Genomic DNA, 27,221 nt, shown 5'->3' on the forward strand with positions numbered 1-27,221 from the left:
GACCACCGAGTCCATCTGGTGGATAAACAAAGAATCACATCATCTGTTACTTTAATGTTCACTTAAGACTGAAGCCAACCCTTTAAGTATAAGTTCTACAGAGGAAAATATGGTTCTCGCTGGGCATATCCCACATGCAAACACATGTAGGCAGATAAAAACACACAAAGATAAAAGGCACATGGAATCGATATGAAAAACAAGGAAGACGGCGGATGTAATGTGAGGCATCTGTGTCCCAGTTTTGCACCGTATGAACCGCTTTCTGATAGAGCGAACAATTGTGTGCGGGAGTCATCCAGAGTTTCTCCCTGATGTATAAACACACACACACACACACACACACACACTTGCGGTGAAAGAACGGGTGAAGCTTTTCTTGCTCTGCTGGAAATGGCTTACCAGTGTCTGCTGTACTGTCTGGACACCAAACCACAATCAGAGTTCAACCTGTCACGAATAAATCTTAAAGCTTATGTGGATTACAACTTTTAGTACCTGAGAAGGAAAATTAAAAACTGCAGCCAACTTAGAAAGATTCAACTTCAAAGCTCCTCAGACGTCGATTCAAAAGGTAGGTTATAGATTTAAATATTTGTTTTTGGGAAGTTTTATAAAAAATAAACACATAAATATAATGTTTTAAAATCACTTTTCTTTTTTTTTTCCCCATACAGTGAACTGCTCCAAGAATCATGGAATATCGTCTGTATACTTCGGCTCCTGTATGGAGAGGCAGCAAGAAACAGTCTGGCAAAATAAATGAAGATGATTTTCAGCTCGATCAGCTCTGATTGGTGACCAGTTGTCAAATCATAAACCTCATTACAAATTTAAAGTGCACAACATGGCAATCGCAAAGAAATTCTCCTATGCTGTGGTTGGTAAGATGTTATATTTAAGGTGCCATCTCATCAGATTTGGGTACCAGCAATATTTATTTGTCCATCTGAAAGGATCTTTTTTTACCCACTGATGACAAAACATGACATTGCCAAAATGTGAGCCATTGCATGCTGCAAAATGTTACATGTTGCAGCAATTTATTGCTAAAATATTCCTCTATTTTGGAGCCGTTTTGCATTTGGTACGTTACAGTAACGGATATTAAAAATGGTTTTCAAATGACAGGCTGCAGTTTTTTTGTTTCTTAATTTGGAAGATACAGCTTCACTGCAATTCATTCGTCGTGACTCCTTCATAAACCATAAAAATGTGTAGTGCCAGTTTCCATTTTCACATCATATTGTATTTTCAGTTTTTAAATTTAATCTTTTTTTTTTTTTATCTCTGCATGGTCGACTGCCCATCTGTAAATCATTTTTTTTTTTTTTTTTTGTAAGGCAGATTAAGTATGATGAATAGTTCCACATGTAGAAGTTCGAGTTAGCCTGAAGAAACAAGATTCTTTCAACATGTGTGACTAGTGTTTCTCCACTAAAATGATGTGTAATAGGCTTAGAGAGCTCATAACATTTTAATTTAAGTTTACACTGTAGGTGATTTTGTTCCTATGCTTTATTGCTTACATCTGATAAAGGATTACGTTTGTTCTTAGCACATTCTAATACACTTACGTTTTAGAATGTGCCAGAGTTACCAGAATTTCATTTCTGAATCCTATAAATGAATGATATACCCTGTAATATTTCCTCAGGCTCTCCTCCCCACCCCACTGTAAAAAAAAAAAAGAAAAAAAAGAAAAGAAAAGCAGTACAGAAAATGCAGGAACAGATGTTTAAAAATCACTTCATCTTGTAATCATTATTTGAAAATGCGTTCCACAGATGGGACACATCAGACACTCTGACCTACCACTACAACATCCAAAATCATGTTCAGAGGATAAATCTTGATTTATTGAGACGCGCTTTCGACTGAGCCAATGTTCAAAGAATTCCCAGACGCAAGGATTCTGATGCTTCCACAGCTGCACACCTTGAGCCTCGCACGCACCTCTTGTCTGCGGGAGAGAAAATTAAGCCTGACGCTCCAAGAGACGGATGCAAAGACCGCATCACCCCAACATGAAGCGACATGCATTGCTTATATTCCTAAACCCGAACAGTCGATATGTAAATGTACGGAATTTATCTCTGTAAAGGCAAAGAAACAAGTGGAAAAACTTCAACTGGACAGCTACAGAAAAGCAAAAGACAAAATGTTACACTTCGCCACATCATGGGGGAACTGAAAACATTTCCGACATCTACGGTAATTTTCTTATCCTTTTATTCATAAAAGACTTTGCAAAAGATATTTGCTAGAAATTACAAATGCATGTAAAAAAATTTTACCTAAAATTGTGCGTTGATAAAAAAAAAAAAAGAAATCGACATTGTCATGTTATTATCAATGTCAATTTCAAACTTATATAACACTTTTAAAAAACAGGCTTAAAACTAAACCGAGGTGCTGTACAAAAATGATAATGGGATAATAGAATAAGTTGATTATAGTCAACTCCATCACTTACATCAAATTGACATGTGCTTTGGATGTTCTCAAGAAAGAATCCATAGAGCTAACTTTTTAATACAAGTGCATTTCAACAAACAAGCTTAATTCTTCATTTAAAAATCGCAATCAATCAATCAATCAAATTTTATTTGTATAGCACATTTCAGCAGCAAGGCATTTCAAAGTGCTTTACATAATTAAAATAAAAACAGCATGTGAGAAAGAGAAAGAGATTTAAAAAACATAATTAAAACGTAAAATCACCGAAACAGCGAGAAAGAGAAAGACATTTTGAAAAAGATTAAAAAAAGATAAAAACATTTGAGGACTTCAGTTAAATGTCGTTTAACTGGGGCTCGTAAAAGGCCAATAAATACAGACAGATTTTGGACAAGTTGCCTTACGAATGTTACATGATCATGGGAAATTCAACAGGAATCTGTGTATGTGCGTAGAACCAATTCACAGAAAATTTCATCTGAAAGAACTGTACAAGACCAACACATCTGAAATTCAATTACCGACATTCTAACTCGCCTTCATTCTTTAAAAAAAGAATGTGGTCAAACTAAGTTTGTTTTACCAACTTAGTAAAATATTTTCTATCTGCGAAAGCCTCGCTGTTTGAATTAAGTCGCTGCACATGCAGCAATCCATCCTCCTAAATAAGCATGTGGTTGATCGGTTGAGTGCACCTAGACGTTAGGTTTGCAGCAATACCTCACACTGTGCTGTGCAGGAAAAGCCTCCATTTAATCAGGAAGAAATTCAAAGCTGAACCAGGCTCACCGTGTGCAGGCACCTACTGTGATCGAACGGCGTTTTGAGATGACGGAACGAGTTCTGTGTCCAAAGCCATCAATAAAAAGTTGAGTGGAAGGAAAAGGTGAAACAAACAGCATGATCACATCAGGCTCTGGTGGATTGTAAACCAAACCAGATTTAAGAATTTCTCAAAGCATTTAATTAATGCTACTTTAATTTTCCAGTAGGAAACATAACCCAAAAGAACCTCATCCCCACTGTAAAACATGGCGGGGGGACGTTGTCATGCTGCGGTGATGCTGTTCTTCAGCAGTAACAGGGAAACTAGCTAGAGTTCATGGGGAGATTGATGGAGCTAAAGGTAAAATCCAGGAAGACACAGTGTTACCAGCTGCAAGGGTCAAGCCACATGGACATGGCCCAGTCAAAGTCTTGACGTAAATTCTATTGCAAATGTGCGGCAAGAGTTGGAAAAGAACGTTCACAAGCGCTCTCCTTCCAGTAAAATTGAGGTTAGCTTATTTTGCAAATAAAGGGCAAAAATTTTGATTCCAACTGAGCAAAGACGGTGGAGACATAAACTTGCAGCTTTAATTTCAGTAAGTAAGATTTGACAAAGTGTTCACTTAACTTAAGACATTTGTGTGACGCACTTTTAACGTTTTAAAACCGCTCCACCTCACAACAACACACTGCTTTGTATTAGTCTGTCATGACGTGCAATGAAATCGGGGAACGAAATGACAAAACATCAAAAAGTTCAAAGGGTTATGAGAACTTAGACAACTCAACTTATCACTCTGAGCGTTATAATAGAGCGCCTTGTGTTGTTGAGTTTACTTCCTAAAACAGAAATGCTCAACACTGAGCTCAAATATCTTCAAGTCAAGGTCGCTCCCGTCTCACCAATGCCAACAATCTCACAGGAAGAAGTAGAGTTTCTTCTCACGCTACTTGGTTCCTGTGCCCCCTCATTTTTTATTTTTTTTTTTCTTGCGCATGATAAATACCTTCTCCCTCCAAATATCATAACCGCTTCTTCCTCCGTCTCTATTCATCTTCAGAGCATAAACAAACACGGGTTGACAGACTAATTTGTTTAGAAAGGTCTTATTCTTCCCAGTTTACGGAGACTGTTTAAACTGACATCGAATTTCTGCTTTTCTGGAAAACTGTCAGTCTTGTTCCTCCGGAAACGTAGATAGAGCTGGAATCATCTGGAAATCTGACAAACAAAGCACAAAGCACACATGTGCAACAGCTGTCGAGCAACCACACACGGCAAGCACGGGATGCAGACCCTCTCAAAATAACAATGTTCCTTGCTATATTTTGCAGATAAATGTTCCTAGATTATTCTGTATTATCGCCACTTCCTTTTTTTTTCCCCCACAGAAAATATTGCAAAACTTATTTTCCACACGTTAAGAACAATGACTTTACACCAAGTGTTAACAGATAAAAGCTGTTTAAAAAATAAATACCCAAAACATTTTCCAAAGTAAAATTGCTCAAATGTCAAGAATTCTTGGGTATTTGAAATGCAATTTTATTAAAAAAAAACAAAAAAAAAAAAACACTGGCATATTAATATGCAACTTGCAAAAAAAATTAAATAAAATACATAAATGGAGATGAACCGGCGGGTGAATCCATTGATGGATGGACATTTGAGTGAATGGATAGATGAATGAAAGGGTAACATGTGGATGGACAGACGGAACAGCAGATGAATGAATGGAAGAGTATATGGACATACCGAAGAACCAAAACTATGGATGGATGCAATAACTAAAGAAAGAAGACAGGAATAGTCCATTTGCTCCTCTCATACTCATGCAGACCATGAAAATCAGGTGTCGTACTACGATTTTTTTTTTTTTTCCAAACTACGTAATAATAAAAAGACAAAGCAACGAACCCATACAGACACAATCAGTACATGTCAAACAGGCTACGATTTAAAAAAAAGGGTCCAGTATCCCCATTAAGCAAGAAGCACGACATTCCTCTGCATTTACGGATTTGCTGGCTACACATAGGCAACCAGAGTAATCATTTTCAGACCAATTCGTGATCCCACAGACTCTTCTCTATGATCATCGCTGGGAAGCAAATCAGTTAAGTACATTATAGAGTAAGCACACATGATCTCAAACCACAACTCACAGCCATCTATGTAGCACAAAGGACGTGTTACACAAACACCAAAGAGCAAACCTACACTGTGTTGAGATGCTAATTTAAAAGCCAGCTTTTTTTCTTTTTTTTTCTCAGAATGCATAACAGGAGTAATGAAGCACATCTTCTTTTGAACAGGGATCTCAACAGAGCCCCACTGAATCACTGGTTCACCAGAGAACCACCATGGTATGTGTTGTAGTGGCTCCAACATCACAGTTAAGCTGTGAAAACCTCCTGACCACCACCCCCCTCGCCGCACCCCACCCCCCCGACATCTGGTTGGCATCGCTCGACGCCCTCATCAATACGGCGCTCATCATCGTTATCAGACAGAGGACTCGTCATGAAACACTTTGTGAAGTTTGTTTGCCTCTGAACCCACTCTCCCATGGACGCAGACCCGCCCACACACAGTGAAACATACACATGCATATTCTAGAAAACCACAACTCTCTCAACTGCGGGGGAGCCGGGGAGTATGTTAGAAACACTGCGGTACTTGGGGTAGGCTTGCATTCTAAATTACTAACTCGTATTTAAATATCCCAATAAAACTCTGGGATTCGGCAGAGTCAATTCTGCCTCAGTGGGAAACGTCTCTGGATTACTTGTGGAGTTATGCTTTCCTTACACTTAAAAACATTTTGAATTCCTCTTTCAGGCTTTTTTGTTTTGTACAATTTTGTTTAGTTTTTTTTTTTTCCTGTGGTTCTGATGTGTTGGTTGTTGATTAGCTAGGTTAGGAAAATCAAGAACATTCCAGAAACCACCACGGCTCAGGGCGGCCATAACTGCAAAAATACTAGAACGTGACATCTATTTTGGGGTTGAATAATAAAGAACAAACATACATTTTGCAAAAAGAGGATGGGTGTTATTTTCCTATACTGACATTTGTGGTCAAAGATGTTAGAATAGCTCATCGTTTGCAACCCTAATGACAAGAAAAATACACCCTCACAATGTTATTGGTACTTTGTGTCACAGCGTTGTTGAAATTCAATACAATTATTCCACACTGAACCTTCGATTAAAACCTGCATTTTTAAGAATTGTGTCAATATCACATTACGTTAGTTGGATTTTTTTTTTATTGTTTTTGTCAAAGTTGAGAGCCGTTGTGGAAGGTCCAGACTGCAACTTGCAACCATTACAACTTTTTACTAGGCACTCTTTGTTCTGAATGGACAATAATCCCAAAAACACATTGAAATTCCTTCTCAATGAGGACAGCTTTAAGGTTTCAAATTATATTGATGCCGTGGTTTACATTTTCTGCATCTTGAGGAACAGTGCCGAGGTCATCTGAACAACTCCATCTCCTTTACGTCCCTTTTGATCCCTGCAGAGATCTCTCAAGCACATTAGTGGCCAGAGCTAACGTGTTGCAGGCCAGGGGCAAACTGGTCGAGAAGTGAGTCACAGTGTGGCGGTCAGTGAGATTTAAAGACCAAATCAAACACAGACCTGGTTTTGGTCTAGCCTGAACTGGACTTTGCGGTTTCTGGACTGCGTAGTAAAGTCCTTGGTACGTCGATGAGTCTGTGAAGGAGCGAGTGGCAAATGCAACGGTTGCAGGGCAGATAAATGGAAATTTGATCTAATTTTTCCAAAATCGCTCTTTTGTGTTTTTCCTTGAATTTCAAGCCGCCTTTGAACCGTTTAATATGTGGCAAACGTTATATGAATATTTACGTAAAGCTGGCTTCAGGCAGTGACCTAACCATATTTTCCCATTGCTCTCAAGGCATGTAAACAAGAACAATGGCCACAAAATTAATCAAATGACATCAAACAGATCTACAGACTCTGTTATAAGCTTCTCTTATACGAGAAAACGTGTTACAGAGGTTCTTTCTCGGCATATTATTCCACAGGCGCCCCAGCACTCAATCATCACGACTGAAGCCATGCCTCAGCACATATTGAATACAGGTGCAGGTACCAGGAACTGAAGAATGTTTTAAAATGCACCAAAAAAAAAGTATCATAACTCAATGGTGCTACAACAGGCTGACATGTCAAAGGCGCTCTTTGGTTTATCTGTATGTTGTCCTAGCTAAGAAAAATACACCATCTCACCAATTAAAAACTATAGAACAAAGTGTACTTGAGCAACTTCTTCAGCTCTCCCAGTAAAATATCAGCCCTGCGGCGTCAGTGTGTTGAAAACAAGGAGGGTGTGCTGTGTGTACGCTTCTGATGCAAAGAGGCCCGCATTACATGGGAAGTGGTGAAATCTCCAGCTGCTCCCAATTCTCTTTCTGTTCTGTCTTGGCAGAGGGTACAGACCACATGCTAATGCGTACAGGCTCTCAGCTTGCTGTGTTTCTATCTTGTCAGTGGCTCTGAAGCGTAATATGAATGACATTCGCAGGAAACGGGTGACATCCTCCGACAGAAGATGAAGACAAAAGGGGACTGAAGCAGAAAATGCTGGAAAACATCCAGAATCTTTTAAAAGTGTGTCCCTTTTTTTTTGCTAAATGGGTGACAATGACAGATGGCCCAGAACAGATACAGAGTCACGCAAGATATCTGGAGCCGGAAGGGAAAGAAGGAAGGAAAAGTTCCAATAATAGCAAGGTCAAAAGGCAAAAGCACAAGGCAAACAATGAGGATGCATCAAGTTTACTTTGTCTGAGAAAAGTCAATAACTGTCCTAAAAACCTTAGAAATGAATATCAATCATAGCGTTTCACACTGAATAATATGGCAAAAGTTTCATTATACAAATTTGCTGTAAAAAATAAAAAATTTAAAAAAAATCTTTAAAATGACAAAATAAAAATTGTATCTTGAAATTGTCAGCACACGCCAACAGGTTTCCTCACCTAAGGCAAAACATTCAGAATGATTTAAAACCGGTGATGGCTCGTCAGTAAATTTCCTTTATATTTTTTTAATATGTTTATGACCGTTTCATACATTCAGTTGTTCACATCTTTGGAAATTTTTTTACATTTCAAATCACATTAAAGTCAAAAACATTGGTTCCTAATGGCCAAAAAAAAAAAAAAAAAAAAAATGCTACCACCTTGTTTCACCATGGATGGTGTGGAGAGTTGGATAAAAAGCCATGCAGTGTTTGACATGTTGGTCAGAAATTCAGTTTTGGTCTTTATCTGAAAAGGCCAAAATTGAAACATGTGGAACCATCTTCCACATGTTTGCTACATCTCTGCCACAGCTGCAAACAGGAACGTTTAACGACTTTCTATTCAAGAGTGGCATGCATGTTCTACCTCAAAATCCCAGTAAAAAAAAACAAAACAAAAAAAAAAAACATTCAGGTATGTGGTTGTAACGGGTCAAAATGTGAAAAAAAAAAAGTTTAAAGCATTTGAGAGGGACTTACAAAATGTTCACAGCATTAAGTGTTAGGCAGGTTTGAGAAGGAAACAGAAAAAAATTATTAGAATACAGCAAAAGCAAATTGCAGAAAACTAAATCAGCTGCAGAGCATGTTGATATTTCTTTTAGCATAGAAGAAAAAGGAAGATTTGCTTTCACAATAAAAGCCCCAATGGAAAGAAGTTACAGATTTACTATAACATTTGTAGCCAAACACTGTTTTCACAAAATAATCTGAGATATGAGGTGTAAAGATTATCCTCTTAGAGCTCAAGTCTCTAAGAGGATATTGCCATTGGTCAAGACACACAAACAGCAATCGCAAGATTTACAGAATCAACATCACTTTTTCGACAACTACTACGGTTTCAAAAAAGGCATAATAGTCCATACTAAAAGAACAAAAAATAAATAAATGAAAGGAAACAGGAGGTAGGACGGGGGGAAGTTTGCCTTGGTGCATGCAACATCTGGATGTTTGTTTTGCTGTATTGCACCAACTAAAACCAAGTAAACACATTTTAAAAAATAAAACAAAACCAGTGTATACAGTATGGATAGAGCAGAGAAGAGTTTTTAAAAAGAAAAACAAGAAGAGTTAAGGATTTCTATCACTTCTGAGAAGTGTTTTTACAATGAGATCAATCCATGCAAGGTGACAGATTAGGTGAAAAGGTGTTCTAAATTCAAACAAAAAGTCTTTGTCGCCCTCTAGTGGTTACAATGAAGACACTACTCAGACGAGAGGAAACAGGATTTTAATACCTTCTGAATTAACCCTGATAAATAAACTAATTATATTATTGTGCCAATTATTTTATTAACTACCTAACAGATATTTAAAAATATGCAATCATCTTTAAACCAGCAGTGGTGTTAACTTCTTTAAAAAGTTAATGCAACAATTTCTTTTTAACTTCATTTATAAGCTTCAAAACGATTATATTGGTCAAAAACTCAGCAGGAACTACATGCCAGAGTTTTACTAGTTCATTAGCAACAATACTGATAAATTAGTACCCTTAAATAAAATGCAACACTGGCAATGACAAACTCTTTTAATGAGATTAAATGATAATGATTACAACTACAGACAGTAACAATGAGGAACACGTTTCTAATTTAAAATACTCATATCTACCCCAGAAAGTATAACGATGACAAAAAAAAAAGATTAAATTAAATGAAACCCTTTTTTTTTTTGCTTTAATGTAAAAATGTAGATATCACAATAATTTCAAAATCAACATTTTATGAAATGAAACCAGATTACCATCCGTAATGTCTTTTTACAAAACCGTGGCTTGTTTTTAATTGAGAGCTGCGTCCACTAGGTGGAGTTCTACCTTCAAAAATGTGTCAACATTTTTGCAAGAAATAACTTGCGGGCTGACTTTGGGAGTGTTGCAACTCTGACGAGTTAACTTTGATTAATCGTGTAAAACTCAGCATTGTAGTCTTGTTGGAAACATTTAGCTAACCACTCATAAATATACGCTTTACTATGTTGTGTTGTCAGATTTCCTTTAAAGCTTCAAGGCACTCGGCACATAATTATTCATCAACACAATCCTGTAAAAAAAAAAAAGGCACATTATGTTCCATGTCTTCATAAACAATGACAAGTGCAGCCAGTGTCTTTTATAAATGCTTGTTTGCTCTCAAAGACTGAGGATACTGTATTAAGAAGTAAGGGGGGTGAGGGGGTAAAGGCAAGTCTTTATTTTTGCATAAGTTACAGAAGGTAATCGTTCATCTCCATTTAAATCATGCATGTAAGCCAAATAAATATATCCTCTTTTCGTAGAACATAAGACTCAATGGCTTAATCAGTTTCTGACGGTGCTGCTTGTAAACTTCACTTATATTCTCTGATTGTTACTCCCAGGTCCAGATGTGGAAGTCGGGTGTCGGCAGGCTTTGCCACATCTGCATGTTACCGGTGGTTTTGTTGGGGTCTTGTACGCCTCAGTAAGGATCCATCTTAATCCTCCTGTGCAAGCAGCAGGTGAACACCATCCCACAGATCTGAAAACAGCAAGTGTTAAGTCAAATGCTCTCCATGGGAGACTGTGGGAAGATTTAAAGCTGTCGACTCCAGAGCAGTAAAGGGTTAAAAGGTGATGGTTGAAAGTATGAAGCTGGTTACTGTGGCAACAGGGGGATGGACCAAAGCAGTCATTACCGCAACATCAGCATGTGCGCACGAGCTTGCATAAAAAAAATAAATAATTTTTTTTTTTTTTTTAAATGAAGCCGGAGGTGGTGGGGAAGTGTGAATATGTATTCAGACACGAATATCTGCACTTTGATTGCTTTTTCGAAACCTTTAAGTAACTCGAGATATTCTGACTAAACTGCAACTTACAAGTTTGTGAAAATGAGATCCTAGTTTGCAGATTGAGCAGAAAGTTAAAATCAATCCATCGATCTTCTACACTAGCTTCTCTTTGCAGGATCATGGTGGGTCAGTGCCCATTTCGGGCGGCCGTTTGGCAGGCGGGGTACACCCTGGACAGGTCAACCGACCAGTCATGTCTTTGGACAGCACCAAAGTGCACAGAGAAAAGCTACACTTGGAAGAGGAATATGAAATTCTGTGCCGAAAGATCCTAGACCAAGATTTCCAGGGTTCTTCTTACTGAGGGGCAACAGTGCCACCGAGTGGGACACCGTATGTCCCTAGATGCAAAAGTACTACACGACTATTACAGAAATAGTCTAAAACCAACGGTTGACATTTAAATCCTGATGATCAGGCAAGCCATTTTTGAGCCTCAAAGCCCTGAAAGTCAAGCAAGTCATGGATTGCCGTTTACATGGCATCTGTTTGTAGCAACTTTCAAATTCTGAGAGCAGAAATGCTTTACTTAAAAAACTTTTTTTAGGTGATCATTTTTCTGATCCAAATGGGCTCTAAAGCAGGGCATTTTGGATCATTTCTACTGGAATCCCTGACAAAACAACTCCACAAGATCATCATTGTAGTTTCGTGATTTTGTGTTAGGCGCACCATAAGAGAGACGTCTGACATGCACTGACGTTCACAGCTACTTGTGTGATTTCATCCGTTTGCTGTGTTCAGGTAGATGTAAATTTGAGATAAAGGTGCACTGAGAGCAGCTGTAAAACACAAGTCAATACAATTCATGATGTGTAGAGTCAAACACGGTTCATAGAAAAATTAATTCCCCTATGAAAAAAATTAAATAAAGTAAAAATTTCCGAATACTTAATTTGCTTCAATTCATTTACTGTAGCTTTCCCCTTTCTGACAACAAAGGCATTTTAAAGCATTGAGCTGTGTGAAAACAGACAAACTACTTCCTATTAACTATGAGAATACACAATAGTCAGGTGTGCAGTTTTAACTAAGCCATTTACTGGCAGCCTTTTTTTTTCCCATGACTCCCCATTACAACAACATCTATTAGCAGCGTATTTTCGTACAAAGCCATGCAGATGCATGCTTTAAACAGCACAAAGACAAAAATATATAAAATAAAAAATAAAAAAAATAAAATAAATCAACAAAATGGATGTCATTCTGTGTGTATGCAGACTGCAGATTTTCTATCTGGCAAAGAGCATGCATGCCAACAAGGGCAAACATGCAGGCGAATATCCACACAGCACCTTCCAACCTTGTCTATCCATTTGATTAAAAGCACCACGGAGCTCTAGAGCCAAATTACAATGCACCAAAGTCCTCTTCCTCTTCCTTATAGAGCAGATAGATAAAGCAGGCTGTCAAGAGTGCCCCGGCGAGCTACAGTGAAACCAAACATACAAAAGAAAGACATTTGCAATGCACATAAGTTAGAATAATGTAATACAGTTGCTGGGTTAACATGAAACATAAAAAACAAAACAAAAAAAATTATGTTGCCATGTTAAGTAACAGACAAAAGGTTAGAGTGGATGAGAGATGACGTAAGGATGTGCCGCGAAGAAAAAAAACAATTTTTTGGAATGGAAAGGTTTGGATTAATAAACAGCAAAGTTCACACAAGTCCAACTCAAAAATCCATATTTCTAAACTTAAAGCAGTTCTGCAAACAATCTGGACAAATTCCACAAAACATAAAACAACAATGTTTTGAAGCAATTTTCTAAATTGTGCTCATTGAGTGACTAGGAAATCTTGTTACGCAATGGATCATTTTTACTAGCAGAAGGTTACTTAGAATACATTTTTTTGATCAGATCAAATTCAAATTTCATATTTGAAAAAAAAACAAACAAAAAAAAAAACGGTCAGACCCAAACAGGCATCACATACAGATATCATGTAGTAACATCTTCTTTGGCTCCAGTGTTTATAGATTTTCTCTAAGAGTTTGATGAAAAAAAAACACAGGTTGTAATATGGAAAAAGAAGTAAAATAATCCAACATTTAGGCAGCAGAAAATAAAAATCTGCTCACTCTGTGCTGTACATGGAAAATTATCAAATCAAATTTGTTTCCAAGTTCACCCCAATACAAAGGAACCCTGAGTATAGACTTGGAGCACGGCAGAGCACTTACCATGTCATTGCGAGAAAAATACATTTGTATTTTCTAGTGGAACAGTTGCATACAAAAAATGACCGATAGTGAAGCATACGTTTTGATTGCGGACAAGTTGGATTTTTTATTTTTATTTTTTTTTAGCTCCGATTGCATACAGTGATAAATTTAAAGATAAAAAGTTTGCAGTGCTTTTTTTTTTTCTACACTACATTTTTCTTCTATACTAAAAAATTCTTTAGTACACATACTAAAGAATTCTGAAAAACCCGATGAATCGATCCCATATAAAGGGTTGCACATAGAATGTTCTTCATAATCAACCTCTTCTTTTTGCGCTCGGCACTGTCCATTTTGGTGCTTTTGGAATGAAACACTCTTTATAGCAACAGTAAATGGAAAGCTGAATTTTACTCATTTCGGAACGGAAATGAGTAAAATTCCATCGATAATGAAACATCTTATCTTTTGCCATTTCAAGTCTTCACTGCTTCGGATGCAATTCAGGCCTCGTATTTTTATGTTTTTTTGTTTTTTTTCCATTAGTGTTCTGATACTCAATTAAAACTGAGCAGACTGCAGAATGGGCCAGAAATTTTCTTTGAGAGCAAGAAAAAGGGCATGGTGGCCACAGACTAATAAGATGCTGCAGATCAACAGGAAAGCAGACAAGTTCCAAAAAACAAACACAATACTACATAAGGTTTTTTTTTTATGTTCCTACTGACCACCAGCTTGAAAATCACTTCATCTTATAACAATAAAATGTAGCATTACTCTTCACCTTAAACATTTTTGTACACTAGAAAGTAAGCCTATTGGACAGAGAGTCCATCATTCATCAAAACAATAAAGCTCAAAGGATCCATTTGAGCACTTTTGAATGTTTTTTGTTGATGCTCTCATCAGAAGTGTTTTTGCATGGGGTAAACAGAATGCTATGGCAGATCAGAGTATATGCATCAAACAGCTTCACGGCGTTTAAAAGCATGGCTCCATTTCAGCGTGGAACAAATAAAAAGGGGCCGATGATGAAGCAGACTCATCAGTGTAAAATGGAAAAACACTAATATACAAAGGTTTCTGACCTGCCATGTTAGATTTTCAGTAATGGAAAGATTAAAAGCCCGTCCACCAGCGTTGTGTAAGGTCTTTATTCAACAGAGGCCAGAGGCTCGTTATTTTAGACAATAAAGTCTGATTAAGGTCGATTTTTGTTGTTGTTGTTGTTGTTTCCGCGGACAGCAGTATTCCGCTTCTCTGCACAGCATTACCACACTGTCATGTTCTACTTACCTGAAGACAAGCCACACCAATTCCCACCGCTCCAATAACCAAGAGATGGTCTGCAAGGAACTGCTCCAGCTTAGTGATGCAACCACCCTGGAGAAGGTTAAAGAAGTCATTTACAAGGGAAGCCAATAAACAGTTAGGGTGGCACTCACCACCTTTCCATGAGGAGACGAACACTCACCTCCACTTTATAGATGTTGGACGGATGGTCCCTCCTGCCACAGTCGGCCGTAATGGTTTTACAGCAGCTGTCAGGCACCACCCTGCCCCCCGACCGCTCTGACCTAATGTACACACTCAGCGTCCAATCCTGAGAGTTGTTGCTGCCACAGCACTTGAACTGGAGAAGCAGAAAAATAAAGCAAGGGGTTGGCTGGTGTCGACCTAACGCATCGGAACATGAAAAACCGATTTAGGATAAAAATATATATGCATTTTTTTTTATTTATTTTTTTTTTTGGTGCAACTCATCTCCCAGCACCATAATTTTCTAGGTTTATATAATCCCTCCAATTGACAGCTAATCTTCTGCTTCATTAAGATTACACTGATTGAATTTCTGGATTGTGTTGGAACAATTACTTACGTCGACCACAACGACAGCCACAGAATCATGAGTTTTACAACGTCTTTAGGCAAAGTTTGAAGTTACATCCATGTAATTAACAGCAAGTGTACTTGGTTATGCTTGCTGACAGAGGAAGCAAGTGGAGACATAAACTCAACCACAGAGATTAACTTCCATATATCTCTCATACGTCTTGTTGCAGTCTGTCCACTGCGGATGTGATCGTCTCCTTCCCTGGCTGAGCATAATTCTCAGTCATTGTCTGGTTGAGGTGCTCCTTCAGTTCATCACTCAGCTATAAAAAAAAAAATATAAATACAAGGAGAAGAAGAAGAAGAGGCACAAAATGAGAGCAAAGAAGACACTTATTTTAACGAGTGTGTTCTATAGGTGATTTATTCTCAAACATGTTGAGCGTACCCAACACGGCAAAATACTGAATCTTGGGGCAACAAGCACAAAGTTGTGGTTTTTTTTGTTTGTTTGTTTGCTTTTGTAACTAAAAAAAAATAGGATTAAGTTGAAGTCTACAATTTCCCTTGGATCTGACTGCATCTACAAGTGAAGATTCTGACAGCCATAATCAGAGATGATTCCTCTCCAATTAAAGAAAAAGAATTTTCTTTGAATTGACAAACAGAAAAATATTTTATTCTTGTGTTAATTACATGCCCCTAATCTGAAAACTCTTGAGTTTGTGCAGATATCTCTTTCGTAGTGCATTTCATTCCTGTACACCTTAAAGGTTCATCGTGAGCATTCAGAACTTACCCTCTGGTAGTAAACATAAGCCAGCACGCCAGCCACCAACTCAATCAAGAATATCAACAGCAGGAAGAAGAAATACTGAAAATTAGACAAAAGGAGAAGAGGGGGAAAAGAGAAATTTGATAAATTAGTCCCAGGATTTTAAAGCATCGAGACATTTTAGCGTCACAATCATCCACATAGTTGTCAACTGAACCAACTTCTCAGCAGCTCGAGCTGCTTCAAATTGTGACGGCTCAATATAAACGTCCATCATGTGTCATTCGGTTGCATGCGTCACTTCTGACACAGATGGCAATGCTGCTGGAGAATAAGACGAGTAGGAATGCAGCCCGACAGCCTGTGGAGTCTGATTTCTTTGGAGAATCGCGAAATGAGTCCTGCACGAATCCAACTGCAAATATACAACGTTTTCTTTTTAAATCCAAATCCAAGTATTCAAATAATGACTGTCATTTTGGTCACTAAAAGGACAAAAACATTCACACTGCTTGAAATATCAAATTAAAATTATTATATTTTAAAACCTGAACTTGTGAACAAAAACAAAAAGGCATCACATTGAAAGAAACTGTGCCGAACAAGTTATTGTCCAAGTATGCCTAATGAGCAAGATAAAAACTGAACTTTTCTTGGGTCATATATTTATTTATTTGTAAAATGGGCCCTGCACGTAACACAAGCACACAGAGCTAATTAGAGCCAGCTGTCAGAGCAGGACAAAGTGGTGTAACCACAGCTCTGCTGATGCCTCTCCAAAGCCCATTGTAGAGACAGACGTTAGCACAGCGGCCAACAAAATAACGCCAAACTACCGGTAGTAAACATCTGCAGGGATGCAACGGGAACTACTGGAGAACAACATGACCATTTTACCCAACTGTTCTCGTTTAGAATCAATTTGGCAAAATCAGGCAAATTCCACTTTACACTTCAGTGGGATGCAACTGTCAACGGATATTAAACAGCCTAGAGTTTCAAAAGAGAGTGTTTGGTGCGGATGACATCTGTGATTCTTTGTGAACTTGCGCTGGTTAACTGGTGGACTCGGGCTCATTAGACTCTCTGCATTGGTAATCATTTTTTCAGTGAAAGTGGATGAGCGATGCAGTGATTCAGAAAGAAACGTCACTTTATGGAACAAGCATTAACCAGACCGAGTGGCTCTTGGAGGAAACTGGTAGCTGAAGATTATGAAAAAGCTCCTTCGTGTGTACTATGGTGGCCAAATTTCTTAAAACCACATTTGGTATTGTGCAGCTACGCCTCAGATGATTTGCTTGAGCCTTACAGAGTGCAAGTAAAGACCTTTGAAGGCGAGAAAATTGATTTAAAAAAATATGAAGATAAAAATACAAAACAAAAACCGGGTTGCTCAGATGTTGTTCTATGTACTGACTGATTTCTACTCTCTGGTGTAACAAACCTGGGCAAAGGAAAAGACAAAAGTCACAGAAATAAACAAAAGTAAGCTGCCAGGTAAGGAGGGGCCAATATGCTTTCACACAACTGTGAACTGTAAATACTTAATTATCTTGCCTGTAGAAAATGGCACTTTGTTGCTGCAATGGTATCATTAACAGAAACCACAGTTTCTCTTGGTTACAAAAAAAAAGTCATTTTCTGTGAGAACAAAAATAGCAAACGCTACATCCAACCATTATTCATTCTCCAATAAGCAGCGCATGGAGGCTGCTCATGTTAAAGCAAATAACACAACATATTCCTATAATCCTCTATACGTCTAACTCGTAACTCCTGCAAGCACCTTGCTCTCTTCATATTCCTGCATCCATCAACAGTTGATAGGCAGACCTATAAATAGACCTGCAGCAGAGAACATTCACCTCCCACCTGCTTCTGTCCCTGTGGGCCCCTTCCTTGTAAAATAATGAGGACAGTGAGAGCCTCGTCAGAGTCATTTGTTACCGTCTTGTGACAGACCTTTAAAACAAGGTTGGCACAGAAGAGATCCGTGTTGTGCTCCTGCGCAGGTGTGATGTACCTATGCAGAAGCAGCACACATTTTTGTACAAGAGAGTGATGGTTTGGGTTGGAGGTGTTCACAGGGTAACGTAGGACCAATCAGCTGACGCATCAGAGGCAAATATCAATTACTGATGAGCACCTTCTTCCTCCAATGACAAGTGGTAGAGTAGATACACTCTCCATCAGCATAAGAATAATAATTTTGGTTTTAACATCTCTTAAATCTTTATTAATCTTTTTTTCCATTTACATAAACTAATCTATATCCATGAATATACTGCCAAATCAGAAAATTAAACATCCAGCAGAAGGTTTTTAATGGCTACAATAAGTGTGCAGTAGTTCTGCATCTTAGCAAGAGACATTTACTCAGATACCGGTGGGAGTGCAAGTATAGATGTTTTTTTTCCATTTTTCCATTTTTTAGCGGCCTTACATTCGACAAACTCTGCATTAAGGACGTGATTATTTGGTTCTACAATTTATTAAACTCATTGGTGGCACAATTTCAAATTGTGCCACCAATTTGAAATTGGTGGCACAATTGTAGCAGATTCTACAATAGAATCTGCTTCAATATAAACGACATACCAAGTTTACTAATGATATTCATCTTTAACACCAGCCATAAACTAAAACACACATTTCCCTTAGGAATTGTTTTACATTACGGATAAAAGCAAAGGACAAAAAAATTACATCTTCTGAGGCAGCAATATACTGTTGCATACGTTTCACGAGTGCAAATACGATGCATTTTAGCACAAGCATAAATGAGTGCAAATCAAGTTCACAAGTTACAATCTGTTCTCAAGCTGCTAAAAATGCTTAATAAGGTGGTCCATGTAGCAACTCTCATTGAATTTTAAAGTCAAATTCCTCCATTAAAGTCCCACAATGAATATAGAATTCCTGCTGACTGTGAGTTTATTCAAAACTCTGAACTGTACATATATTTCCAGTTTCTTATTATTCCATATGCATACGAGATAAACGTTGAGCTAATTATCCCCAAAAAAGGCCCACCCTCTTCTTTCCCTTCCTCTCATTCAAGTTTATGTCATCCCACATTTTGTCTGAGCTTTATATGATAGATTTAGCTAGGGGGGAAAAAAAAGTAAATGTAAATGGTTTAAAAAAAAAAAAAAAGAAAGTGGACATTATTAAACAAGTTAGAAGCCACACAGTGTAGACATGAAAAACTAACCGATCCCCTCATATCATTGTGACTGGGAGGAAAGACTTGAACAGGAACTCTCATGAATGTCTTGTAACTCGTGTCTCACCGTGGAAAGGCAGCTTCTCTGTTCCCGGATAACGGCGCAGCAGCCCAAGAAGCCAGTAACAACCACTAGGCCGCCAGCCAGGATCAAGATATACGCTGAAACAGCAAAAGTGCTGGAGGCCAACAGACTAAGGTAGTCACTTTTCTCCACCAGGGTCCACACTCCTACACCCAAGACTGCAGCTCCACCCACCTGCAAGTGCAAAAAAAACAATGTAATCAGTGTTTCAAAAACGTGCCGCAAATAACTATACAAAAAAAAAAAAAAAAAAAACAACGGTCCTCGTTCTTACGTCATTGACAAGCGACGCTGCGTCCCAACAGGAAGCGTCTGCAGTAAAAAAAAAAAAAAAAAAAAAAAAAAAAGACCAGCATGATATAACAGCACTTTTTGTAGAAAAGTAAGAGTGCCATTGGATGAGTCAGAGGACAGCGGAAAAGTACAAAACGGGCCATAAATTAGGGCAGAGGAGAGAAAGGAGAGAGGAAACCTGAGGAGAAACATAGAAAAGTGGCACAAAAAAAAAAAACACCCACAGGAGAACTGAGAGTAAGGAAAGGGCATAATGACTACTTCCTTCCACACAATCATGAGTGAATGACCCAGGGAGGTTCTAGATCTGTTTTTCACATCTCAGGAGGTTCACAGGCTGACAAATAGGAAATGCCTCAGAAAGCATTTCACCGTCATCCTCCCTTCCTTTTCAGTCTACAGCAAGATCTTCTTATTCACAGAAAGATATCGCAAGTTGAAGACGCATTATTATGGTAAGGAACCCAGTCAGAAATAGCTTCACATCAAGAAAAAAGTACATTAAAAAGTACATTAAAATTTTCACCAAAAAATTGAAAGAAATCTGAAAAGTGTAGCATGCTTTTGCATTCATACCCTGCCACTTATCTAAAGATAATCAATCAATCAAATTTTATTTGTATAGCACATTTCAGCAGCAAGGCATTTCAAGGTGCTTTACATAATTAAAGAAAAAAATAAAAAACATTATGTGACATTAATAAGAAGATGAAAAGTAAAGACAAAAACATTAAAAACATGGAAGACATCAGAACCCGCACTCTAATCCTAATTTAGCCATAAGCAACTCTAAACAGGTGGGTTTTAAGTTGAGATTTAAAGGCTCTCAGTGTTTCAGCTGTTTTACAGTTTTCTGGAAGTTTGTTCCAAATTTGTGGTGCATAGAAACTGAAGGCTGCTTCTCCTCGTTTCGTTCTGGTTCTGGGGATACAGAGCAGAACCAGAAGATCTGAGGGGTCTAGACGGTTGGTACAGCAATAACAGATCTTTAATGTATTGTGGTGCTAAACCGTTCAGTGACTTATAAACTAACAACAGTATTTTAAAGTCTATTCTTTGAGCTACAGGGAGCCAGTGTAGGGGCTTTAAAACTGGTGTTATGTGCTCCATCTTCCTGGTTTTAGTGAGAACGCGAGCAGCAGCGTTCTGGATCAGCTGCAGCTGTTTTGATTGATTTGTTAGTCAGACCCAAAACAACTTTTGGCACCATTAAAAGCTGCAGATTGTTAGCGATGCAAAGACCGATTGCAATTATTATTATTATTTTTTTTTTTTTACTCAATTATCTTTGCAAAACAGCTCAAGCTCATAGTGCAATGGCTTTCTTCTTGCTACTTTCCCCTACAGGTCAGGCTTGAGCGTCATATAACTGTCCTGTCGGCAGATTTTTCTCAGCTGAAAACCATGCGTCCTTTTCCTTCTACCTCACAGTGATGCTCCAGTTCATGGTAATCTTTCGCTTGCATGCAAACCCCAAATAATCTAAATGATAACCTCACTTTAGGCTGACAATATGTACACTTTTCAAAACACGTTGTGGCTTTTTCTGGAGCTGTACAACCTGTTCTGTTATAGAAAATGCAGCATCATTTTGATCTTTCCTGTTGAAAGCCACCTACCCAAAAAAGAAAGTTAAACAGAAAGAGCAGGTACTTGAGGCAAACTGTCAACCAGTCTTCCTCGTCATCTTTATAAGCCATCGACATCTTCTTAGCTGTAGGTCGCTCCAGAGAACACCGACTTTATTCTCTCCTGTAAAAGAAAAGAAAAACAAACAATGGATGGAAAATGAGACATCGAAGTGTGGTTTTATAAATGGTTACATTTCTCCTAGGATCAACTTGTCACATATTGTAACTTGGTGCAGCTGATCTGGTCAGTTTGTGGTTTCTTCTGCACAAACATTTGAATTTGCATTTCAAACGCCGATTTATGAGGCACTGTTTACATGATCTTTAGCGCGTTTGACATGTTAACATGTTTTGTGCCGAGAAGCACAAAAGAGCAGCTTTGATTTGCTTTCCTCTTTCTTGCAGTATTCCCATATCACGGAAGGTATCTGATGCATTCATGAGCTCCAAGTAAACCAAGGGTAAAAAAAAATAATAATAAACACAAAATTTGCAGAATCATCTTTTGTTATGTCACAACATACGTCCCTTCATTATTCACAGCACGGAACAAGCAGTATCCCATTGAAAGATTAATAGATTAGACTGTGTGGTCTTGAGTCTGTAAATAAAAGGTCAGGGAGTGGAAAGCACTTAGATCCATAAAACTGATCTATAGTGTTTCCTTCAAATCGACAGCAGGGGGAAAAAAAGGAAAAAGAAAAGATGAGAAAAACATAAGTTCAATAAGGCATCCAACAAATTCTAAAACAAGGACTGGATCAGTCAATGGCACCCTTAAAATAGAAGGGTTTTTGTTTGGGGTTTTTTTAATCAATCTATATTACATCGTATTTCCACCACAAACTTCAATGCAGTTTAATGCAAAAATACAAGAGTGCACTTTTGTGCATCCATCACATGAACCTAAAGAAATTACGAAGAGGTTTGTGAGGTAATGCAAGTGGAAATCTTTGAAAGCTACACCCATTATCTGACCCATAAGTATTTTTATACGGATACTGTTTACCAAGTTACAGTTAGGGGAAAATAATTAGTAATACTAGCTAACAGGGTAGTGTGGTGGCACTGTGGCAATGAACGTCCTGGGTTTGAATCCTGGGACCTTGAGTAACTTTTGTAGTCATTTAAACAGTTAGATTTGGTTACTGTTCATAAAAACATTTTACATTGCATCTTTATTCCTCTTAAAAGTCACAAAATACATTTGTTTTAAGAATTTTAATGTTTACCTAGTTTTTCTTCATAAAGACATGTTATTTTACCTCTCTTTTACATTTTCTTAGTTTGAATTTTTTCTCATGATTATTTTTGGTACATTCTAGACCCTCTGTTTTAAGCACTTTGTGTTACATTTGACTTTATAGAAAGTGCTCTATAAATGAAGTCTGATTGACTAAATAAAAAATGATCAAATAAGTTATAGTATCATATCCTAAACGTTACTTCTTTTTAAACAAACAGCTTTCATCACAAGGCCTCCCAGTCAGTGCTCTGTTCAAGACAAACGCTTTGAACCTGTTTTTCTACGAGAGAGAGAGAGAAAAAAAAAAGCCTTGCCCCCTCACGTTTTAGAACTTTGGCCACCCTGTTGTGTCTATCAACGTCGTAAAATGAGGAAACGTTAAGAAAATATCCATTTTGTTTTACGGCACAGGACAAACTTTCATACGCACTTCCTCGGACAACGGGACATACGCAGTCGAGCATCCTGGAAACTAAACACACCTGCGTTGGTGATACGCAGGATAAAGTTTAACAGCGTTACCACACACTTATCGAAAAACAAGCGTCCCATTCACACAACATGGACAGTACTCACCGTCTTAGCGCTGGAAAAAGGGCTTCGGGTTCCTGCTGTTCCCTCCGGAGCTTAGAGGACGCCGCTGCAGCGGTGGGCGTTTTGTCCGGTCAAGCTTGTTGCTTTCACGGTAATCCTATGTCTGCTGTAGTGGTGCGTTCGAGTGCAGCTCGAATTTTTAGATGCTATATATTTTTTTTTTTTTTAGACGGACGTGACAGTAGCGGAGCTGACGCACGTCCTATAAGGCAGCATTGTTTTGTTTTTTTCTTTCAACAAAGAATTATGCATTTTTATCAAATGCATGTGCTTGTTTTGAGAGCCACATGCGTTTAAATTTTGATTCAAAATAAAAGTGCTCTAATTAAAGTTCAAGACATCAGGGTCCATGATCCTAACCTCCTCCTATTCCTATTCCACTCTTTGTTGCCATTTTTTTTAAAGACCGTCTCCAATATTTGTTGAATAAAACTAAATTTGGAGTAACATAAAACTGACATACACATGGCTCTTCTAATCGGAAGACTGGTCTGTGAATTGCATGCTGAGAATCTAATGCAGGATGTAGTCGGAGTTACCAGGAGGAAGATGAGCACTGGGCTTTCACTGTTTACAGGGTCACTCTGCTTTCACTGGGAGATGAAAAGAAATGAATGAAACAAATCTAATCATATGAATGTGCGTCCACTGTCCCCAGAGGATTGTTGTTAGTCTGATTTATCCACTTCCAGTTCAGTTTTGACATGGGCTTGGTGTCATTGTCCTGAAGGACCATCCAGTTTTGTCCAAGCTGTTGATCAGAGGTAAATTTGAAGAATTTAAAGATAATATATTTGTTTTTCATTTCTCCATCCACTCACCTGCAGTGAAACAGACTCTGAGCATGATGCTGCCACCACCTTGCTTGACATTTGGAACAATGCCAATGTGCTTTTTATACTTTACATAGATGAAGCTGCAAGTTAACTATTTTTTGGTGAACTGGTGAACACAGACAGAAATTTCTTATACTTGTTTTTGCCTTTATTGTGACTCAGATCCTTTAACACGGAGGCGGAACTGAAACACAGCCAGACTGGCAATACTGTGCAAAATATATTTTTAAATGAGAAGACAAGGCAGAGCTATATAAAGCAATATTTAAAAGACATAAAAATGAAAAAATGCCTCCATACCAACACCCGGATGATCACCGATTGTCTTTAACACAATAATCTTTGTCATAAGCAGACTTCCTCTTCCGCCAAAACAGACCCCATGGTAAGTATGTTTTTGCCTCATCTTCCCAGAGAGTAATTCAATATGTAAACTGTTAGGAGTAAATGATGGCCAAAGGCATTTGTGGTACCTTCGCTGGCGACAATCAGTCTGCCAAAACGACATTAGTTGGTAAGAATTGCAATCCATCAGGCTTAAATGTTGTTTCCCCCTCAACAAAACCTCATTCAGCCACAGTAAGAAACCAAAAAAAACATGAGATTATTAAGGTTCATTGGTTGGAATTTGGAGCATGTTGGTTTTCAGTCTCCATGAATGTGACAGAATGTAGCAGAGGGAGTTTCCGCTGAAGCCAGCTCATTTCTATGAGCAGTCTGTTTCTGCGGGGGTTCGTTAATCACCTCAAGGGCTTTTCGTGTCTTGCTGATTCTCTGATTCTCTCTCTCAAAAAGCAGGAGAGTTAGAGATAGGGCATGACCGAGCGTGCATGCAAAGCGCAAAGCGCTTGAGAACAAAAGCAAACATGACATCCTTCAATTTGAGCAGACAAAACTCTAAGATAGGTAAACATAGGACAGAAAATGCAAAGCACAAAATGAGGTTTACCTGTGGGATTTTTTTTTTTTTGCTTGACTACCTACAGTAGAAACTGCTGCTGTTAAATTCTTTTCTCTTCTTTGGTTTTGCCCGCTTCTTGAAGCAGGATTTGTTTTTAAAACTGTCCAGTTTGCTTAATGTTTTGCAGTGGCTGACCTCTTGTGGTCAAACTCTCCTGGAAGCAACAGAACATGTCAACCTGACCTGCCTTAAAACTGGGCCCCTTTATTTGCAAGGGATTATCAAGGCAATTATTTACACAACACGATCCCAAAGACAAGAAATCCTCGACTGGGAAAACTGACCTCGTAAAAAGTGTCTATTGTGCATCCTCTTTGCTGCTTTTAATTGACAGAAGAGGAAGAACCGGTCCTGAATGAAAATCACGGAATTCCCCCGAGGCTGTTGAAAGTAAATTAGAAAAACCATCTCTGTGAAAGCTTAGAGCAACGCTTCCCTCTCAAAGCTCAGCAAAACATACTAAGTACCAAAGAAAGATGTGAACTAAAAGCAATCTGTGTTTGAGAATTCGCTGTCAGCAGATGGAGCAGAGAAACATGGCACTGCACCAGACAATTTCTCAAAAGAAATGGGAGTCGGGATGAACCGGTGCCAGACTCGCCATCAGAACTCATAATTATTCTTTGGGGAGATTGATTTTTAAGTGCTTCACAAGAGAAAATGTGCAAAATTTGTATCGTCCTCCGAGGACGAAGGGGTTGCCGTGACGTCCCACCTTCTTCTAAAACCTGTGTGAAGATAGTAGTTTTATGTGAACATCTGTTTAGTGGGGTCCCATAAAATGTGGCGCCAACACGTGTGTGCTCGACGGCCTGAGATTAATTCTGACAATATGGTTCACTTTGTCTTGTGAAAGAGAAAGCCGACATTTTTACGTCTTCAACTCGAACATCAATCATCAAATCAAACATGCCCATCACTAATCAAGTTGCCATTTGCATCTGCCAATATGAAAAAAAAAAAGAAGCATTGACGAGTGACAACTCGTGCCAAGGTTGAATAAAGCCCCAAGCAGAGTCTGATTTTGCCCATCCCAATTACGCAGAAAAGGGAAACTCGGGAGGAAAAATGGCAATATCATATTACCTCAAAGTACAAAAACAGCACTGTCAATTCAACAGGCTCCAATTTGGAGTTTTATGAAGTCTTTTTTTTTATTTTTTATGATAAGCTGATTTTTTTTTTTTTTCCATTGCACTGTCAAATGCAAAAGCGTGTTTGTAATTGATTTCCCACGCAATAAATAACTGAACAAATTGCATAAAGTAGTGACTGGAGTATTGTTTTTCTTTGATTTAATGGTAACTGAAGTATATTGATAAATTAGATGCATTTTTGGGAGCATGGCACAGAGTTTGTTGCTTGCTTGCTTTTTCAAACTGATCAGGCATTCCAGAAACTTTTAGTAATTTAGGACTTCCGGTTTCCTCATCACCAGCTACATGCCAGGGAAAAAGCTGCTGCTCTATTATAAAATTACATAACTGTACTGAGACATTAACTGGGACCGTGTTTTGGTCAGATGATATTTAACTTCTGAAGCATCAAACACTCCTGAGGTCAGTTTAAAGATAAATATGTGAAAAGCCCTCACATGGCCAGCATTAGGTACAGTGGAGGATCTGTGATGCTGTGGGGTGATTTCCCTTCCAAAAGTCCTGGAAAGCTACTTGCACTTGAAGTCATTAGAAACTCATTGAAATGACAGAACATTCTGAACACAAATCATTCAGCCCTTGCCAGAAACCTGAAAATGATTCCAACTGGGTCTTTAAAAACATATTGAGCCAAAAATGCAAATCAATGCTTTTATCAAATGATATTTTTATTTTAAAGTTGTCTGCACCTGTAAATACATTTAGTTAAATATGAAAAGGTCTAAAAAATAAAAATAAAAACATCATTTTATCCCGTGGCCAGTTACAACATCTTCTATTGTGCATGAGTGAGCTCACCATACTTACAGTTTTTGTTCTTAATGGTTTAAAATAAAGCCTGACAGATTACATCCACACTGCCTTTGTCATGTTAACAGCTTTATTAAGCTTGCGAACCAGTCGATAGTAATGTGCCCACTGCTTTCACTCCTGTGTGCTCCTGCCTCCACACTGATTTGCGTGTGTTTGTGTGTGTGTGTGTGTGTGCTGTGAGTGTGAATGTGAATGTAACGCGTGGGCTGATGTTCTTAAGCTTTGCTGGTAATGAGGCTCACCAATAAGTATGACTAAAACCTGGTTTGTGATATTGGGTCTTATCTTTCATTACCAGGATATCAGGCTATTTTTTAAGGCAACATTTCTGGAGGGGGGGGGGGTTCCCTAAGTTCTTAACAGAATGTTTTGATATATTATTAAATGTGTGAGATGAATAGCGTGGATAAATATGCCTCTAAATGAGCTTTGGTGCTTTCGGATGTGGCTTTAAATGATAAGGATTTAAAAACTTTCACAAGGTATAAATAGT

General features: G+C 38.2%; 1 protein-coding gene and 1 long non-coding RNA gene across 5 annotated transcripts in view; one reads left to right on the forward strand and one right to left on the reverse strand.

The window, feature by feature from the left end:
- Nucleotides 1–7,467, forward strand: part of LOC107837589 (uncharacterized) — a 30,906-nt gene extending 23,439 nt beyond the window's left edge. For both annotated transcript variants that reach the window (XR_001663625.1, XR_001663623.1), the window contains exon 5: nt 5,545–7,467. This is a non-coding gene — a long non-coding RNA (uncharacterized LOC107837589). The remainder of the gene's footprint in view (nt 1–5,544) is intronic.
- Nucleotides 7,468–9,803: 2,336 nt separating this feature from the next.
- On the reverse strand, nt 9,804–23,102 carry LOC103146208 (tetraspanin-11-like). Of its 3 annotated transcripts, XR_001663622.1 has the most exons (10): nt 22,944–23,102; nt 22,798–22,832; nt 21,110–21,242; nt 19,179–19,370; nt 15,907–15,981; nt 15,326–15,430; nt 14,749–14,907; nt 14,571–14,657; nt 12,400–12,532; nt 9,804–10,791 (listed from the first exon to the last, which is right to left on the reverse strand). XR_001663622.1 is itself a non-coding variant. In XM_007564028.2 (8 exons), the coding sequence occupies exons 2-8, from the start codon at nt 21,194–21,196 to the stop codon at nt 10,732–10,734; spliced, it is 765 nt and encodes a 254-aa protein (XP_007564090.1). In that variant the 5' UTR covers nt 21,197–21,242; nt 22,944–23,096; the 3' UTR covers nt 9,804–10,731. The 3 variants fall into 3 exon arrangements, 1 of the variants encoding a protein (XP_007564090.1); XR_001663621.1 differs by lacking the exon at nt 22,798–22,832 and having other exon boundaries at nt 22,944–23,101; XM_007564028.2 differs by lacking the exons at nt 12,400–12,532; nt 22,798–22,832 and having other exon boundaries at nt 22,944–23,096.
- Nucleotides 23,103–27,221: the final 4,119 nt, after the last annotated feature.

The sequence above is a fragment of the Poecilia formosa genome, unplaced genomic scaffold (assembly GCF_000485575.1).
Source record: "Poecilia formosa unplaced genomic scaffold, Poecilia_formosa-5.1.2 Scaffold154, whole genome shotgun sequence".
NCBI classification, from domain to species: domain Eukaryota; kingdom Metazoa; phylum Chordata; class Actinopteri; order Cyprinodontiformes; family Poeciliidae; genus Poecilia; species Poecilia formosa.

Coding starts and splice junctions, on each gene's coding strand:
- LOC103146208 (XM_007564028.2), bottom strand. CDS start 21,196: ATGTCGATGGCTTATAAAGATGACGAGGAAGACTGGTTGACAGTTTGC. Junction 15,982..19,178: donor AGAGAAGCTGCCTTTCCACG/GTGAGACACGAG, acceptor TCTAATTTTCAG/TATTTCTTCTTCCTGCTGTT. Junction 14,658..14,748: donor CCAACATCTATAAAGTGGAG/GTGAGTGTTCGT, acceptor AACCTTCTCCAG/GGTGGTTGCATCACTAAGCT.